The sequence below is a fragment of the Trichoplusia ni genome, chromosome 12 (genome assembly GCF_003590095.1).
Source record: "Trichoplusia ni isolate ovarian cell line Hi5 chromosome 12, tn1, whole genome shotgun sequence".
Taxonomy (NCBI): domain Eukaryota; kingdom Metazoa; phylum Arthropoda; class Insecta; order Lepidoptera; family Noctuidae; genus Trichoplusia; species Trichoplusia ni.
In genome coordinates this window covers 9,299,976-9,318,177 of record NC_039489.1, presented here as the reverse complement: position 1 = coordinate 9,318,177, position 18,202 = coordinate 9,299,976, and the positions used below count along the sequence as shown (strand labels likewise).

The 18,202-nt window shown below is 33.8% G+C and overlaps 1 protein-coding gene across 1 annotated transcript; it reads right to left on the bottom strand.

Moving 5' to 3' along the window:
• Window positions 1–110: 110 nt before the first annotated feature.
• Window positions 111–17,362, bottom strand: LOC113499286 (facilitated trehalose transporter Tret1-like). The gene is made up of 7 exons (XM_026879705.1): window positions 17,125–17,362; window positions 9,864–9,999; window positions 5,304–5,532; window positions 4,694–4,850; window positions 1,891–2,280; window positions 1,434–1,720; window positions 111–1,163 (listed from the first exon to the last, which is right to left on the bottom strand). The coding sequence occupies exons 1-7, from the start codon at window positions 17,176–17,178 to the stop codon at window positions 842–844; spliced, it is 1,575 nt and encodes a 524-aa protein (XP_026735506.1). The 5' UTR covers window positions 17,179–17,362; the 3' UTR covers window positions 111–841.
• Between the last annotated feature and the right edge of the window lie 840 nt (window positions 17,363–18,202).

Below are 18,202 nucleotides of genomic sequence, written 5' to 3'. Positions count from 1 at the left end.
TTAATTAATAGGGAAGACGAAATTCAGTTATCTATAGTACTTATATACGACGATTGGATCTTTCGTGGTTGAAAATGTAACTTAACAATGGAATAGAATAAAATAAAATATAACTTTAAAATATCATCCTTTTATTCTTCAATACAAATATCTCACAAAAAAACAAGAAAACATCAGTTTCATACTGTAAAAGTCGTACAGAAAAATAACAGTAAAATTTTAGAAAGATCTTTACACAATCTCATTGTTTTTATAATTATTATTATAACTACAATCAACTAATAGGTATGTCTTACTTACCAAAAGTCGAATTAATTAAAAAGAAACGTTACGTATCTACGGATATTATTCGATACTACTTTCAGAAATAATTTACAGTATCTTAATAATAGGTATCTTAATACTGCGTTACGCCATCTAAGTTAAATAAGGTAAATGAGAATTTACAAAATATTTTATGATCCATATAACACTTGAATATCCAGTGGATGTGGTCAAAAATTATTTTAGTAGTCATTTTAGGATTTAAGAGAGTATTAGTTAAAATGGCCTACTACCACAGCTGTGTTGAATTTCTTCGATACGTGTCCGATGTATATTTCATCCAAAGATATTTTCTATCACATAATTTTAGTTGTACTAAAGAGAATCTTTCAAAAAGATTTTTACGTATATAACTCACATGTCCAGTGTTAGTTTTGAGCAAATCGATGACGTTAACAAATAAATTCTATAATATTTTTCATATTCATATCTTTAATTCAATATAGTTCACTATAGTCCCAACAATTTCGTATACGGTTCAATATATTTCACATCTCAGTTGATCGTTAAATCCTTCTCAAGTTGATGTTTTGACTAGCATCAGTTTGTTTGCCTCAGTGTCTGTGCTCGTCTTTTTCTTAAAGGCGTTGATGAGGAAATCGTTAGCAAATATTTTTCTATTGCTTTTGTAGTAAGCTTCTATTTCTGCTAGAGTTTTCTTTTCAGTCTCTGGTAGGAAGAGGTAAAGGTACAAGGTGCCAATGAAGCCCATGATCCCATATAGCGCGAAGGTGCCGCTGAGATGGAAAGCGTATTCGATGTTGTAGTTGGTTTTGGCTGCGGCGAAGAAGATGATGTAGTTGGCGGCAGCGGCCATGGCCGTGGCGATACCGCGACTCCTGAGAATGAAGAATAAAATTATTAAATAATTTATTCTATCAGACTTTTGTATTTTTTTGGGTATCTAATATTTATCTTAAAAAGCAATCAATTTAGACGAGTGTAGTAACAAAGGGACATCTCATCATAGAGATAAACAGAAAAGCTAATTTGGAGTAAAAATGGGAAATATTTGGCGAGCAGCAACACACAAATAATAGGTTACAAAAAAGTAGCTAACCTAAGTGGAAACTGATGACAAGTAAGTATTAATAAAAAAAGGAAATTACCTGAAAGGAAACACTTCAGACAAAAGCACCCAAGGTATTCCAAGAGCATTGAAACAAATGTTTAGCAGGAACAACACGACGGGCAAAATGGCCTTATCCTCTGGGAAAGTACTGGGTTCGTAGGAGAAGACAGTTTTGGGAAGGTTGGTCCGAGAGTAAATACTGAGGGCGATGCTGCAGCAGGCGGTAGCGAACATGGATCCGATGACCAGCTTCCTTTTTCCGATGAGCTTGACGATGAGAGCGGATAATAAACTCATAACGATGAATATGACGCCGACGAAGACCTGAAATTGAAAACATGCATACTAGGTTTGTGGTAGCTTTAAGGTAAATTGAGAATTTCAGTACTCATGATGTATTGTATGGGCTGTTATCTAGTCACAATGATTGTAAAACATTAAAAGCTAAAAAAAAACGTCGTCTTAAAAGTCTGTTTTGTCTGTTGGATACTTACAACAATAGATTTCGGATTATACTTCATCCCTAAAGCTTTGCACACATTCACCATATTAGGTCTGACTGGCATCACTCCACTCGTAGTATGGAAGAAGAAATATGCTAACACCAACAAGAATGGCTTCATTGTCTCTTTAACAAAAAATATGTTCTTAATCTTAAGCAATGTCTCTTTCAAAGTGCTGGTATTGTAGTGTTCACAAGGTTCAACTGTTTTTCCCTGTTTAGCGCATAGAACACACTGGCGTAATTCCTCATGATATTCTTTGAGTTCGTCAAATTCTTGTTTGACATCTTCCGGTTGAGCCCAACCTCGTAAACGGCAGAGAGATTCCAAAGCATCTTTTTGTCGTCCTTTTGATAAAAGCCATATTGGAGTCTCGGGAACCTGCAAAAAGATTGTAAAATAAAATTACTATGGATTACTTGTTTCTAGATGATTAGTCGCAATATATTTAAAATCACGCGACGTTGATTCATGTCTACGGAAGTCATTATTGAGGTACGAGTCGTTATAGAAGTTTAGAGTAAAAAAAATTGCCAGTTTGCATTTGGTTTTTAGTCTGAACATAAAGAGGGCAAAAAAACATCTAATGATAGTCACGGAAATCGGTTACGTCTAAGGTCTAATATAAACGGATTAAAGCCATGATATTAACCCTCATGAATCAAATTAAAAAAGAATATAAGTAGGTAACTATAATCGCTTCTGGCAGCAATAATTAACTTGCCTGGACTGTGTCCCTGACATGGTCGTTAGTAATGACCATGCTTAGTCCGACCAAGTCAGTAGAGCTGATTTGTAGTAATTTGTTGAGCAGTCAAATCACGCAACGTCATTCAGGGTAACAATTCTTATTCTTTAGAAAAGAAATGTTCGAATATAATTGTGATAATATTAAAAACCTATTCAATCTTAATACAGATGTCTTTAGTGAGAACAAGACATTACAAAAGACGCCAATTAACGCTGCCATTAATTCAGTGATCCCGAAATTAAAGATAACATTAAGATTAATTTTGGTTCGTTTAATGAAATAACTGATGATAAAAATGCAAAACGAAACAATCTTTTTTATCAAGTTTATCAATAAGAGGATACCGACAATGAAGTTGAAGATAAACATACAAAGGTTACTGTTGAAAACGAAAACTAAGCTTGGACTGTGAGCTTACATCCGAGTCTTTGTATGTCTTGATACAAAAAGTGGTTAGCAAGAAACCAATACTTGTTTGTAATGGTTTCACTGTTCATAGGCAGCTCTAGGTCATGTATTTTAGAAGCTTGTCAAGTGTTAATCGAATTGGCAACGTTGACGGTGCCGTAGGAATAGGCTGAAGAAAGAAAAAATAACTCGCTTAAAGATTGGTCACCAATTATACCTGTTCCAATCTTTGCAAAACAGCTACATAAATAATGAGTAGGTAAAACATTTTAAATGTCACGATTCGCAATGATACAGCCTGTCAACAGGCTGACAGACGAACAGACAGATAGAAGAGGTTAAATAATTAGGTTCTGTTTTTAACCTTATCGTACGAAACCCTAAAAAGAAGTAACTGATCTTCTACCTACATTTATATCAACCTTGTAGAGTATAAAAAAATTGTAGGCAGATTTATTCATACAATTTGTCACGACGACGCTCAAAATAACAAAGAGTACCTATCATCTGTCAATAGTACAGCGATATCATCATTAATTTTATCAAATACTTAAATGGTAGGAACACGGAAATAAAATGGATCTAAAAAAAAAAGTCAGTAAAAAGTATCGGTCTTTCCTTTTATAAAAAGTTGTCAATGTATTATTACGCAAGTACTTGATATTCGTGGATGTTAATTAAGTTACACCTCTCTAAAAAAAAGTTTGTTAATGTTTTTATGATTATTTTTAATTAGCTCAGCGATCAATCTTTCAACAGTATTTCGACATCTTTGAACTGGTTCTGACTATTTCTAGCCGGTATGGAAAATTACGTAACAGGGATTTTTTTAAAGCATTTGATACTTATCTTCTCAAAACATCGGTTTCTTTTAGTTGAGATATTAAGTTTAATCTTAAATAACTCATGGAAGCAAAGAGCAATTATATTAAAAGGTATAAACTATTAAGAAAAGACGATCTAAAGTTTCAATTGAGACCTTGGACTTGAATTATACTAAACAAGGCCAAAATAGTTCCCCAAGGCCCTGTTCTGGGTCCAGTAGGCCAATAGAGTAACATAAATAAAAGTAAACGACACTACATATTTTAAATTATACATCATTTGAATAAACAATTAATAATCGTTATAGTGAAACGAACAGATTCTATTAAACCCTTTGAATATACATAATGATTTATATACAGATTTATATTAATAAGGCATTTAAACCACGTTTTGGACCTATGTGGACAATCCGATGTCGCTATTTCACTTTGCCAAAAATTTACCAGGGGCCAATTGGTAACTGGATATTTGAGGACGTGGTAACGTGAAGGTAGACGTATGCGTATATCGCCATCACTTTTCCACAATTCAAAGAATATTATTTTTAAATTCATGTTCCAGCAATATGTTTCTATGTAGCGGAGTTACCTCAGTTTTCAATTCAATTGAATTCGAAAAGGAGGTTTTCTATACGTCTGTATTTTGTTTTATGTTGCTGCTTTGGAGAGGATGAACCACCAATATTGTTTATTGACTTTGACTTGAAGTAGCTGTTATTTAGTCCCATAAAATTCATCAGTTTATCTCAGTATTTTTTTTATTATTAGTCGGTTGTATCTTTTTATTGTTACAAAACATTATACTTACAAAAAGTACCAGGAACATTGTTGCTAGAGGAACAGTAAGTGCCACGAGAGCTGCCTGCCTCCACGGCAGGACTGACCCCAAGAGATACGCAATGAACATTCCCGTTGAGGTAAATCCATTTGTAAGGGTAGTCAAAATACCGCGTACTGAAGGATCACTGAAAAAAAACAGAAAAAGATATTGCATTAATATGATCGTATGATAATCGGCTGGCGCATGCGACTAGAAATCGCGAAAAGTATAGGAGGCTTTTGGCCAGTAGTACAATCTAACACCGGCTAGATAATAAAAAAGTGAACGTGAAATATCACAACTTTTGAAAACCACAAAGGCTAAAGAAGAGAACAGGTGCTTCAGTGATAAGGTTGTATTTTGACCTGACTTTTTTATTCCTATTAATAGCCGTCTAGAAAAATCGTGGGAACCTAGATTGGAATTTGTCAACAGCAAAATAGTTTGAAAGCTTTGTAAAACCGCAAACCACAAACGTTCATTAATATTCAAACAAGAAAAGATTTACTTACGTAAATGTAAAGCAGTTTTTTGTAAACCAGCGGATTCGCAAGGTTTTGAAAAATAATTAAATGATGAAATTGATACTGGTACTAACCTTATTTCACCAACATAAGTCACTGAAGGTGCTTCCATGATTCCGGTCCCGATCCCCAATAAGGCATTACCGATGAACAAAGAAGGCACGTTCCACGCGTAGTACATCAGTAACCAAGCGATCACGTGGGGTATGTTGACCAGGAAGAGGGCCTTTTTACGACCAAAGTGGTCCAGTAGAGGTCCTGAGAAAATACTGCCTAAAGGCTGGCAGAGGAACGCCATGCTACCTGTAAAGAACAAATATAATTGTCTTAAGTTCTTCGTATGTTGTCGTGTCGAGTTCAGAGGGCCTAGTCCTGCCTATATTACCAGTGTACATTCGTGTCACTGCTGGGCAAAGGCCTTAATGTTTTAAACATTTTGAGCGTTGATCACCACGATTTCAGATTCAAATATTTGAAATCCAAGTTTCCTCACGATATTTGCCTACCTCTGTGTTTTTCAATTATCACGTGTGTACTTATAACTTTGAATTTATATTGGTAATTTGTCCTCGTTGGTATGGGCTTGTGTGCAACTCATGCACATAATTTCATACATTGAACCTCAAGGCCACCACGACGTCACCTCGTACCGCCTATTAAAGTATCATTTTGTGGAAGAGGTCGCTGCTCTACATACTGCAGTTTGTCGTCAGTTTTCCACAACTGTAATATTAGTACAGTAAGATGTTACCTCCTAGTATGACTAAAGAATACCTTTAATAATGAATAACTTCCTCTATGTAAGATTTATTCTCACATACGATACATTGTATTAAATCAAGTCTTACGTTAAAACGATGTCACATAGCCATGGTTCTAAAAATGGCACGAAATAACTTGGTAACAAAAATTCGAAGAATCGAGCATCCATATTGTCACATTCCTACAGAGAAGTGATATAATATTTCATGAGATTAAAATCTTTAATATGCTAGCTATATAATTTATCATAGTTACTTCAATGTCATCGCGAGGTTAATTTATGAACAAATCTACTAAATCATGTTACTTGGTAATCGTTCAACAGAACAGAGATTTTAATTTCTAGTTGTTTTTACATTCATTACTATCAACGTTCGTGTACACTATTCGAGATTTTGAACAAATCTTCAACAGGGAGCCTTTCACAACCTCTTTAAGTAATATTATCAGGTGTGGAAGAGAGACACAGCTATACGCCGCGTAATGCGCTGTCACGCTCCCACACCTAGGCAGGTCCTTTGATATCGCTCTTTATTAGTGAACTAGCTGAGGCCCGCGGTCCCGCCCACTACATATCACCACGGGAACTTAAATCGGGATAAAAATCTACAGTTTCTGTAAATCCTGGTTATAAACTGTGTACCAGGTTCCGTTTAAATCCGTTCAGTTGTTTTTTCGTGAAAGAGGATCGACATATAAACATACAAACTTTCGGATTTATAATATTAGTAAGATTTGTGGCCTTGAAATTGTTTTTATACAAAGCATGTAAAAAGATGTTTATTAATAATGCGACCTAACTTAACTATTCTCTTGGGAAATGTGACTCACTTCATGAATTATAACGATGTCCATAACTGTGAGGAATGTTGTGTAATCAAAATAATAATATTATGCTTTTTCTTATAATTATTAATTGACGATTATTTTTATCTATTAATGTATATTTTAGTACCTCTATTAATACAAAATGAGCTCGTTGTATATTAATGTCGTAATTCACATTAGACATTCATTTTTTAGCTAATTAAAAAAGTTGCTAATTGTTACAAATTATCTTGAGTTAAGTAATACATAAAGAACAATGATCTATCCTTCGTATTTCCCCTACATTCTATTTCTGTTTACTGTGATATCATTCCATTATTATTGTTTTAAATGCTAATGAAACAATTCTAGAATAACATTTATTCATAGATTGCAGCGCGATCTCAACAAGCAAAGAATATAATCTGTTTTATTGACAGTAATCACACATTTTCATGATAAACGATAAGAAACTGAATATATAAACATAACTTAATATTAACGAAATGATATTTTAATATTAAATAATCATTAAGATTAGATAACATTTAATAATTTTAAGGCTTTTTCCACTAGGAAAGCGAAGCGAGAGATGTGTTTTTTGAAAAATAAAGAAATACTTAAAACGGCTCCCGCGTGTGTTACATAAGTCCTCGTGTGGGTCACAAACATTCAACGCACATGTACAAACTCAGGACAAGCATTTGTGGACTGGTGGATCACACAAATGCTGGACCGACGCCGACGCGGGGTTCGAACCCGCGACACGTCGCGCTCAGTGAGTTAGGCGTGGTGAACTCAACCGCTCGGATATCCCTGTGATATTTTAAATAATGCAAAGTCGGTCTCATTCACAGTGATGCAAGTATTCGATCGATAGAGCAGCTAGCAGGTAGCGGCGAGGTGACTGTGAGTGTTATTACTGAATTTCCAAGAGATATGTTTTAATAGGAAACCGATCAAACTCAGTTCAGAAATTACAACACTAATAAATTTGCATGAGAAAATGGTCTGCCATTAAATTTATGACCGTACTAATGTTTTTATTAGTTAATGCTATAGCGGTAAGCGGCCACAGATATAAATCATCTGTCAAAATTGAAACGATCTTTCTACCACGGTTTATGAGATACAGCCTTAGTAAAGGTTTGGTTATTACTCCTTGTGTATTTATCCCTTAAAATCAAGATATAACCCGATATGGATCCTACTAATATTCTTCTACCGATCCTACATCCTAATAATATTATAAACGCGAAAGTTGAAAGAGTGCGTTCATGGATGTTTGTTCCCCTTTCACGCAACAACAACGGTACAGATTAAGACGAAAGTTGGTACACAGATTGTTTACAACCAGGATTAGATAGTTTCCATTTCGATTTTATGTTGAAGTGGGATGTTTTGCGGTTGGGAACGCAGGCAACAGCTAGTAAACCATAATTCTATTTCTAATAAAAAAAGGGAGTCCGCAGGTCTTTGGAGAAATAATAATTGTTTTATTTTAATGGTTTCGCAAACTTTGCAAACCATTTCTAGGATTCATTTTTTCGACTTGCGTAGGTAGGCTAAACTAAAGATCGCCTACTGAAAACGTTAGAAATTACGCGAATTGTCGACGTAACATGACGTAAGCTGTGAATTTACGATACTCCTGACATTTATTTATACCGTAAAATTATCTCAAAGTCTACATTTAATGGTGTGTTTTCAAATAAAATACAGTTTTATTTTAGTTATCCCTAGATTGTTCGAAATTTGCATTTAATCACACATTTGTTTAAATATGGTAGTTTGCATAAAATAAGAATCAAAATACGCGTTATTGACGCGTAATCTATTATTAAAAATATGCGCACGTTACTAGATAAAGTTCTGAGCTTCTATTTTGGAACAATCACAAAAAAAAGTTTAAATGTTAAATTAAAACATCAAATAATTTATTCACATTTTAATATATAGCCTCTTGCTCTAGTTTTAAATGATTTCGGCTGCCTTCCGACTGCAGAATTCCAAAAACTTAAATCATTTTTCGACATTTTGAAAAAGTTTCTACATTTCAAAAGAAGTGGAGGCTTAGCAGTTATTAAGTATGTGCGGTGGTGATCAATGCTCAAACCTGCCCTATACAAAACGATGAATGTGCCGGTTATAGCTGCAAACACAGCACCCTTCTTAAGGTGTCGGCTACCTCCATATTGTATTTCAACTGAATTGGTCCACATTGGTTTAAGCATACTTTCGTATGTATATTAATGTGATATATTTATTTTTTTCAACAAACCGTTAAAGTCTAAACATTTTCAATCGTGAACCAAACTGGTTACATAATAATTATTTAATAATATTTTTCTCAGTTTCAAATATTATTTAATAATATAAATTTATGGAATGAAATATTAAGATATTTTAATATTCTTATGGATTACAACGTTTGAATTTTTATTATAGTTAATAGCAAGCCAATATTGTCAAGATTAGATATTATTCATTGAGACCAAAATTGAAACTACGATATGCATACACGTTACGTAATACGAAACTTACAAATAGATATAATAAATTTATTAAACTAATAAATTAAATTATAATTAATTAATCAGTCAACGGTTACACCATTAAAAAGGAAAATAAATTGTTTCTTAAAATTATCAATTTTAGAATCAATGAGAAGTATTACAATTTAAAACAAGTTTTGTTAAATATTTAAACTATTTCAAATTCCGATCCTTGGCGTCGATTGGGCAGTATTGCTTTTCTACAAGTTGTTTAAACTTGTAGAAAAGCAACAACTGTCCATTCTCAAAAACAAATATTGAAGTATCATGAAAAATTGTTTCTTTTAACAATTTATATAACAAAGCGAATAATTTCAAATTAGACCAGTCCTTAATTGGAGAAAGTTGTCTAGTGCTCATGATAATGCTTTAATTCGCCACTCATGATTAAGGACTCCGGTTGGGTCCGAAATTAGTCCAGCAATCTCGGTAAATACGCAAGGGTGAACCGGCTAACCTGCTATCTAAAATCTGAATACGTACATACTAAAAACATGACCGCATACATACCGAACCAGGAAGCTTGTTTCTTAGTAATAGACAGCCCTTCTTTAGCGTCGAGGACCTCAGGTAACACCATTGTTACGAAGCTGATGGACAAGCCCAGCCCGATCAGCAAGAAGTCCAGTGCCAGACATGCTAGTACCTGGAAACGGGGAAAGTATATGCTATTAAACATGGACCTTGTGTTTCTAACTTTAAGATTGCAACTTGCTTAAATGGCAAACTTATTTGAAGATGGAAACTTAGAAGGCTCTAGCTTGAGACTTCTGGCTCAACACACAAGTCACTTTGCCTTAGCTACTAAAGTTGCTTGTCAAATGTTTCCGTTTAATTCACAACAATATTTTTTACATGTTTCGGTGTCAGCTTTACCAAAATTTAGTAGTTATCAATTTGAGAAGTTTTGCCCGATCTTCTTAATGAGAGTGACATTTAGGAACCGTGTACTAGAGGCATTAATGTGCCGTTTTTAAAAGTGCCTCGAAAACAGCCTAATTCCATTTCGATTTTAGAAAGAACGTTTGAAACTTATTCGATAGCTTAATAACGAGTTAAAGGATTGTTGAAAAAGGAGAGGTTAATGAAACTGCGGGTCGACAGTCTGGTTTGTAGTTTCTTCTGTTACATTTATATCACCTTTCTTGTCACTGTCATATGATATAACATCACACGTAACGATTTCTAATGAGAAAGATGTAATCACTATTAGAAACTAGATATTATGCCAATAACTCTTGATGTCTGAGTGGTCATGTCTCTTAGTCGGAAAGAAGATCAGATCAACTTAGGTATCCTCGGACAAAATTATCGGACATCGTGTTCTGAGTTTTATGTGACGTAGACAAACGGGATTGACTAAAAAAGTGACCGAACCTGGTCCACAAGGGGCAAGAGTCTTTCTGTGTTTCCGTCTCTTTCCTTATAGGCTTCTCTTCCGCTCAACCCAAAGCCTGAGAAATTATTTAAAGATTTCACATCCGGAAAAAAGTATGCGACAGTTACAATGTCAATTCTTGTGAATGAACGATAGATCAAAGTAAATACTGATAAAAGTTGGACAGCCGGACATTGTCTTATTCGGTCGTTAACCCAATCAAAAAATCTGACGGTGTACGGCATTAATGAGCCGACTGGTTACATGCAAAAAAGAAACATACTACACATAACATAACATCTAATTTAAAACCAAACTTTTTTTATGATACCGTGCCACTATCGGAAAAAACACCATAGCTAAAGAATATAACAACATCATATGATTTTTGATAGAAATCGTTTTATGACACAAAATTGTAGATCCCATTAAAGTCATTTTAGCATTGCCTTGCCTAGTTTCGGTGTTCCGGTACTATTAATATTTATAGATAAACATTAAATTTTATTATATTAAACCTACACGTGATCCTACTAGCAGATGGAAATATTATACTGTGAGAACTTGTCTTACTCTATAGAAAAACGAGGATTTATTATTTTGATAGAAAATAATTTAGGCTTTCGTATCAAAACAGTGAAAAACCATAATTTAAGGTTCTGTTGTCTTTTCGACTCAAAATGTCATGTCAGTTGAAATTTTCATAGATTTATGACTGACCCAAGAATTGGACTTAATTCAAACAACGTCTCAACGTCGTCAACGTCGTTCAAGGTCGCATTCACATTTCCCTTGGACATATCAAAGGGCGAAAGGACTCATCTATTTAGCGACTTGTAATCCATCGCAATGGTGATAACATGGAAGCACTAGATCACTAATGCGATGGACGTACCAAGTCAAGTCTGCTCTAAATGGCACATTCCATACTATGATGACCACACCCACTCTTCCAAGATCACTTTAAATAAAAATCGAGGTAAGGCAGCGGTTGATACGGTTTACATTAATTTGAAGTGTTACCAGTTTTTACAAATCTGTTATTCATTATCCTACTGGTACTTAAACTTGAGTGTCACGAGTCCAACTAGCAGTTGACCGGTTTTTTATCTCAATGGTAATTCAAGTAGGTGTGTCCCAAAGTAGCGGGTAATCAAAAGGTTTGGAAAGTGGAAAGGGAACCTTCCTCTGTAGAGGCCTCATCATCGGCCTAGCCTCTTCCAATTTATGCTGGGATAGGCTTCCAGTCTACCCGGATTCACCTAAGTGCCAGTGATTTATAAGGAGCGACTGCCTAGCTGACCTGAGTGTTGTCGGACTTTCCAGCTTCTGACTGCCTGTAACGATTGTCAACAATGTATGAATAGCAGTAGAGGCCTAAAATCACTAAAAATCTTAAAGTTACAATACATCACTGTGGAAGAGAGACACCACTCTATGCCGTGTAGTTGTCTATCCTAATTTCACAACAACAAAAATATTTCTTAGAGAGATGGTGGTAGGCTCATGGGTTTTTTTAATGAACTCATTAATTATTCGCAATTATAGATAAACGATACCTATCTATAGAATATTCTGAATATCGCATCCATTTGGTCCCATGACCAACTTAACCGGTTTGCAAATACAATAATAACCGTTCTTAGAACATTCCGCAGGCATCTTGCCTCTAGCAAAACATTCTGACAACTGACTTTAGCAGACAGACCGTCTATCTACTGAACAGGTTTCGTGTAAAACCTTATTGAAATATCAGGGTCATGGTTAAAAAAATGTTACTGTTTACGCTTAGGTAGTGGTGATATTCAACGGTAACAATTTTGAACGACCAAAAATGGGAAGCTCCTTATATGTTTTGGAGTACGTAATAGTGGGTATTGAGTTGTTTTCTTGAATAATCTTGTTCATTATTCAGTATTGAAAATATTTACGACTACTAAGATAATATTGAATTTCATCTAACCATTTTTGACAAACAAAACAGTTTTGCGTATGTTACCGAATCATCAATTAGTTCGAGTAGAAATAAAATAAAAATCGGTATTCAGTTACTTGTTTCGTCTCCAGTTCAACAATTTTTTCCTCATTAATGAAAATTAATCTTTTAATGGTACTACGCCTCAAGGGCGTCAATCAAATGACGATAAATTATGTTAAACAAACGGAGGTACATATTTATATGTATATAATTGGTCGGACCTTAATGCTTATACTTGTGTTATTTATAACTATTGAAAGGTCGTTGTTGTCGCTTCTATACGTACGTAATAAGATGTTAGGAATGTTCGTCTCAATGCGTGTGTTCGCTTCCGATAGATAACCTACAGCAACTAAGCGTTCGTAGTTTAATAAATAATGAATCATTGAAATGCAAGTTCTCTTTACGACGCCATTTTGTGTATCAGGTTAATTTTCATTAAGAAGATTTTTTAACCCCAACGCAAAAAGAGCTGTAGCAATGAAACAGAAGAACCGATATGGACTGTTTTTTTTAATCGGTCCTGCCATTTAAAAGCGGCTCTTTTCTAAGAGAGGAAAAATTATAAGTTATAATTTGACCTGTTATTTGTGTCTGTGTCTAGCACTGTAGCTCCTAATCGGGTGAAGCGATTTGGATGCGGTTTTATTTTTCTTCGGGTTATATTTCTTAATTTTGCCATGCATTAATTTAAAGATTTATCAGAATCATTGAGTGTTTTACCTGAATACGAAATGTTAGAACGAAAATACGAGACGAGTTGTGATTAAGGCACAAAACAAACACAGTTAAATTCAATCTTCAAGGCTAAAGTGTACGTACGAAATAATTGCCTGAAGACGCCATGTTATAAGACGTGCCACGATGCAATGAAAAAATTGGACTCTTGGTCAGTGACCTCGGTAGGTCCGTTGGTAAAGCGACTGGCGCGTATAGCCCAGAGTCGCCAGTTCGAGTCCTGCCCGAAGTTTGAACTTTTTCATTGTTTTATTTGTGTTTGTATTTAATTGCCTAAAGTTCATAGATCGCTATCTTTTTATTGCTTATAAAATATTAATATCACAGGGCGAAGTTGCGCCATTTATTGGGTACAATTTCATCACCCGAGCAACTATTGACTGCCTATAAAGAAATCAATACTGATCAATTGATTCCTATTAAATTCGACACAGACGATTGACAGATGATATTATTATTTCAATGACTTTATTATTATTTAAGGAAAATATCAGGCAGATGCTTGAGAGTTCTTAAATTAAAAACAATTATACTTTTGAAAATTTGTTCGTAGTGTTTAAATATTGTTCTTAAAACGATCTATTGAGTTATTCATCGCTAAATCTTCTCTAAGAGTTATGGAGACAGTTTTCTGTAATAACCTTCACATTACATCTACATATATCGTGCACACAATAGATTCTAGTTTGTTTAACACATCCTAACAATTATTATATAATGATAGGGATGACTCCATAGTATTTCAGATAAAAATTCTCAACAAGGTCTCTACCTTATTCGACCTGTTCGAATAAAAATAACCCGGGCTTTTCTCTTAAAGTCGTCCGTTTACTGAAAGAGATACTAATAATATAATTACATGATATAATAATCGATGCGGTCTTATTTCGAGTTACGGCTCCGAGGTAAAAATGAAAAAAAAGGTAAAAATTCTATCATATTTCAGTTTTTCTTTGCGCGACTACAAATACTACTATTGCATGCGAGCACTCTAAAACGACATTCCGATTTTACGTAACTTATATCTTCATTCACGTGGACAAAGTCATGCTCAACAGCTAGTACATAATAATATCATCATCGACTCACTTCAGAATCAACAGTACTTGATCCTAGATTTCCTGATCTCAAGAGAATGAACTCGTATAAAACTCGTTGTATATTTTACATACAATATTATGTTACCGGGCGACGATGTGTTACCGGTAAAGTGATAGGCATTGTATAATTGTAACCTAAGCATATTTGTTGGCAAGTGCGTGCAATCACGTTTTGACATACGCATACAGATCTCTTGCAAATAATTTCGTAATTAGCTTAGCAAATAAGTGCAGCGTTTTATTTTAGAAATTAGTACGACCATGCAAAATAGACAAAATTCGTAGTAAGTATTTTTATAATGCCCCAATTTTAGAAAGTTTCCGTTCGATTTGTTTTGAGTTGTTGCTCTATCTACGTGAGCCCTTGGTGTTTTTAAATCAGAGACTTGTGTAAAATCTTACGGAACTGCCTTAAAGAACGCTCAGTAGATTTTTTTTATACATATTAGGCAGAGCATTTTTTTTATTCTTTCGAAACTATGGTTGATGCGCCGTATGATGATAGGACGTATGCGTAACAGTTTACATATTCCTTGCCACACAGATTTCTTTCAAATAATAAAAAAAACGTTCAGTATCTTCACTACGATTGTCAATTAGTACCAGTGCACGCATATCATCATACGGCGTATCAACTATAGTATTTAAGGGATGGCAACTCATTTCCCTTACCTACATGTTGAACTCTAATATTATAAACTATAAGTCTATACTTATAATATATTAAGCTGAAGGAGGAATGAAGGAAAAAGGTTCAAATTGAAAAAATATTTTTGTCTCGAATAGACCATTCATCGAGGAAGGTTTTAGGCTATTATCCATCACGCTGCGTCTAATAGAAGCTAAGATACAATGGAAAATGTGGAAAAAACAGGGCAGATATATAGGTATCATAACTTATATCTTCTAGCTACGCGGACGAAGTCGCGGGCAGTATCTAGTATCTAGTATCTTTAAAACTGGTTGCACTCGAGTGTGTAAAGACAAGTACATTAATCATACGATAAGATCTCCAAAAGTATAAAAAAAATTAGCTATAAAATGTAAGAATGCAGATATTTACAATATGGTAATTACAGTAACATTAAGATTCCGAGATTAAAACTTATCATCCAAGATCTGCTAAGATACACGAATTAATTTGTCTCTTTCAATTGCCACTGCAGTGCACTGCTCTCTTAACGATTTAGGAATATAGTTATTGATAGCCAATGACATAGCAAAATCTCTTATACACGAGTTGTTGCCCGCGACTTCGTCCGCGTGTTTAGAAGATATAAGTTATGATTTAAACCTGCCCTGTTTTTTCCACATTTTCAATTGTATCTTCGCTCCTATTAGTCGCAGCCTGATGGTATATAGCCTAACACCTTTCTCGATGAATGGTCTATTCAACACAAAAATAATTTTTCAATTTGAACCAAGTAGTTCCTGCGATTAGCGCGTTCAAACCAACTTACTCTTCAGCTTAGATTAAAAACAAAACAATATTTTATCAATGTTTTGTAATATTTTCATAGACGATAAATCCTTAATACTTTCTTTTCCTCAGTCTTATCTTATTGTTTATTTACAACTTTATCAGAACTAGTACGAAGGTGACCTGGCTACTATATTTAACAGTATCGGTTTTGTTAACAACAAATTGTATTGTTTGATCGATATCAGATACGATTACTTTATTATCTTGCTCAGGGTAAAAGTAAAGTCATCTTCAGTCTTTTGTAGTTGAAAATGGTGATGAAAGTTTGTTTATTCTTTTGTTCTATTTAAATAAGGTCAAGGTCATTTTTAGATGTCCATCTATGCAGTTAGATTAAACGCAAGCTGTGATTATTTCATCGGACTAATTTGAGTCGAAATTAATGTTCGCCTCGAAAAAAATCTGAAACATTTTGTTTTTGAAAAGATAAGAAATAAAAAATCATATTAACAATCGCATACGCTACCAAAAAAAAAAAAAACAAAATCTGTATTTTACTTTATAATCAAAAAGGTTATTTGAGGTTACACGCGCGGCAATGAAGTTTGGTAAATAAAATTTCAAATCGGGTCGTAATTTTTTTTTTGTAACTATTTAATATAGAAAGAAAATAGCTCGTATTACATTTTATGCAGTTTTATTAGCTCACTTAAAAACAAGAAGAACTGGATCATCGTATCTATTGGTCAACGAGCAAATTAATATAATAGTGCACTTTATGTTTCTATTAACGTTTACATAAATACAAATAAACAAGTTTTTTACGACTGCAATTTGTTTTACAACGATTATTTTTAACATAAAAATAAAATATTGTAAATCATATTCAGGCAGTATTTTTTTTGTTCAAAGAATCAAGGTCCACACTTTAATTATAAATTTATTTTTTATTTATAATATATTGCAGTTGTAAAGTTTTCAAAAGTAGAATTGAATTTTGAGTTCGACGACGTTCGATTTTTATATGTATGTAAATTAATAAATACACAATGGCATGTGGCTCTTTATTCTACAATAAAATTATTTTTTTTACAAAATATTTCTAACAATATTTTTTGTAAATTAAATAATAAGTATAAAAAAAAAACGCTTACCTGTGATGTAATAATTCGTGCTCGGCTAATAGGCTTTTTACCTTCGTCTGTCATTTTACAGTTTTAAATACACAATGGCACTGCACAATAATTACACAGAATGATACAACACTACAATCTAGTTTTATGAACGTATTGACACTGTTTTATGCACCATGTTCGTAAAAGATTTATTGTTTCATAATGATAACATTTAGATAACTATCTAATGCATTTTTTATGTTGCTGGTAATGAACCCTTTAAACAGTATATCAGAATGTACTCTGTGCCTTTAAAAAAGTGTCGATTAACTAATACGTACGGATATTAAGAGCAGTTAAGTGCGAAGTTTTTTTTTTATTAATGCAAAGAGGTTTGCATAGGACAGATCTTCTTGTCAGGAAGGTATAATTAGTATGCAAATGTCGTTGTAATTTGCATCGTAGTTTTGTTACGTGCTTAGGTAACTGCATTATGTTGATCGGTGGTGGTGGTACTCAATTAATATGATTTTAATGTTATGATTACGTGTGTTATGTACACTGTGAACTTATGTTATGCGAATTCATTAGGTGTAAAATAATCATATATTTTGATAGTAACTATCATGAGAATGATTCTCGTTACTCGCGTATTTTGGACCCAATCGGAGTCCTTAATCATGAGCTGACGGGCGAACTCGCGAGTCGAACATCTACGAACCGTTGCATCATTTAATAATAATAATATACTTATAATTGTTTTTGTTAGTTTTTGCACATTACAATTAAGTATAGAGGATTTTTAACAACCGACGCAAAAACGACGGAGCGTTATGCGTTTGGAGAGACTTTGTGTATGTATGTGTATCTGTCTACAAAATAGTAGGTAGTGCTCTGTTAATATACGTATTGATTAATTATCAAATGAAAAGGCTTTAATAGTAGAATACTTATACACTAGGGGAGAACCAAGTGTCTCGGAGTTTTGTTTCTATTTATACGTGTCCTATGATGTTGTAAAAGAGGTTAAACTTTTAAAGTTTTTACTATACTTGCGGATATAGAACCTCCTTTATTATAAAACTTGAATAAAAACTTATTACTGAGGAACGTCAAT

What these genes read in the sequence shown, in the direction of transcription:
- LOC113499286 (XM_026879705.1), bottom strand. Translation starts at nt 17,178, where the DNA reads ATGACAGACGAAGGTAAAAAGCCTATTAGCCGAGCACGAATTATTACA. An exon ending in ACTTATGTTGGTGAAATAAG is followed by an intron (nt 4,851 to 5,303) that starts GTTAGTACCAGT and finishes GTTTTTTTTCAG; the next exon opens with TGATCCTTCAGTACGCGGTA. An exon ending in ATAATCCGAAATCTATTGTT is followed by an intron (nt 1,721 to 1,890) that starts GTAAGTATCCAA and finishes TTTCAATTTCAG; the next exon opens with GTCTTCGTCGGCGTCATATT.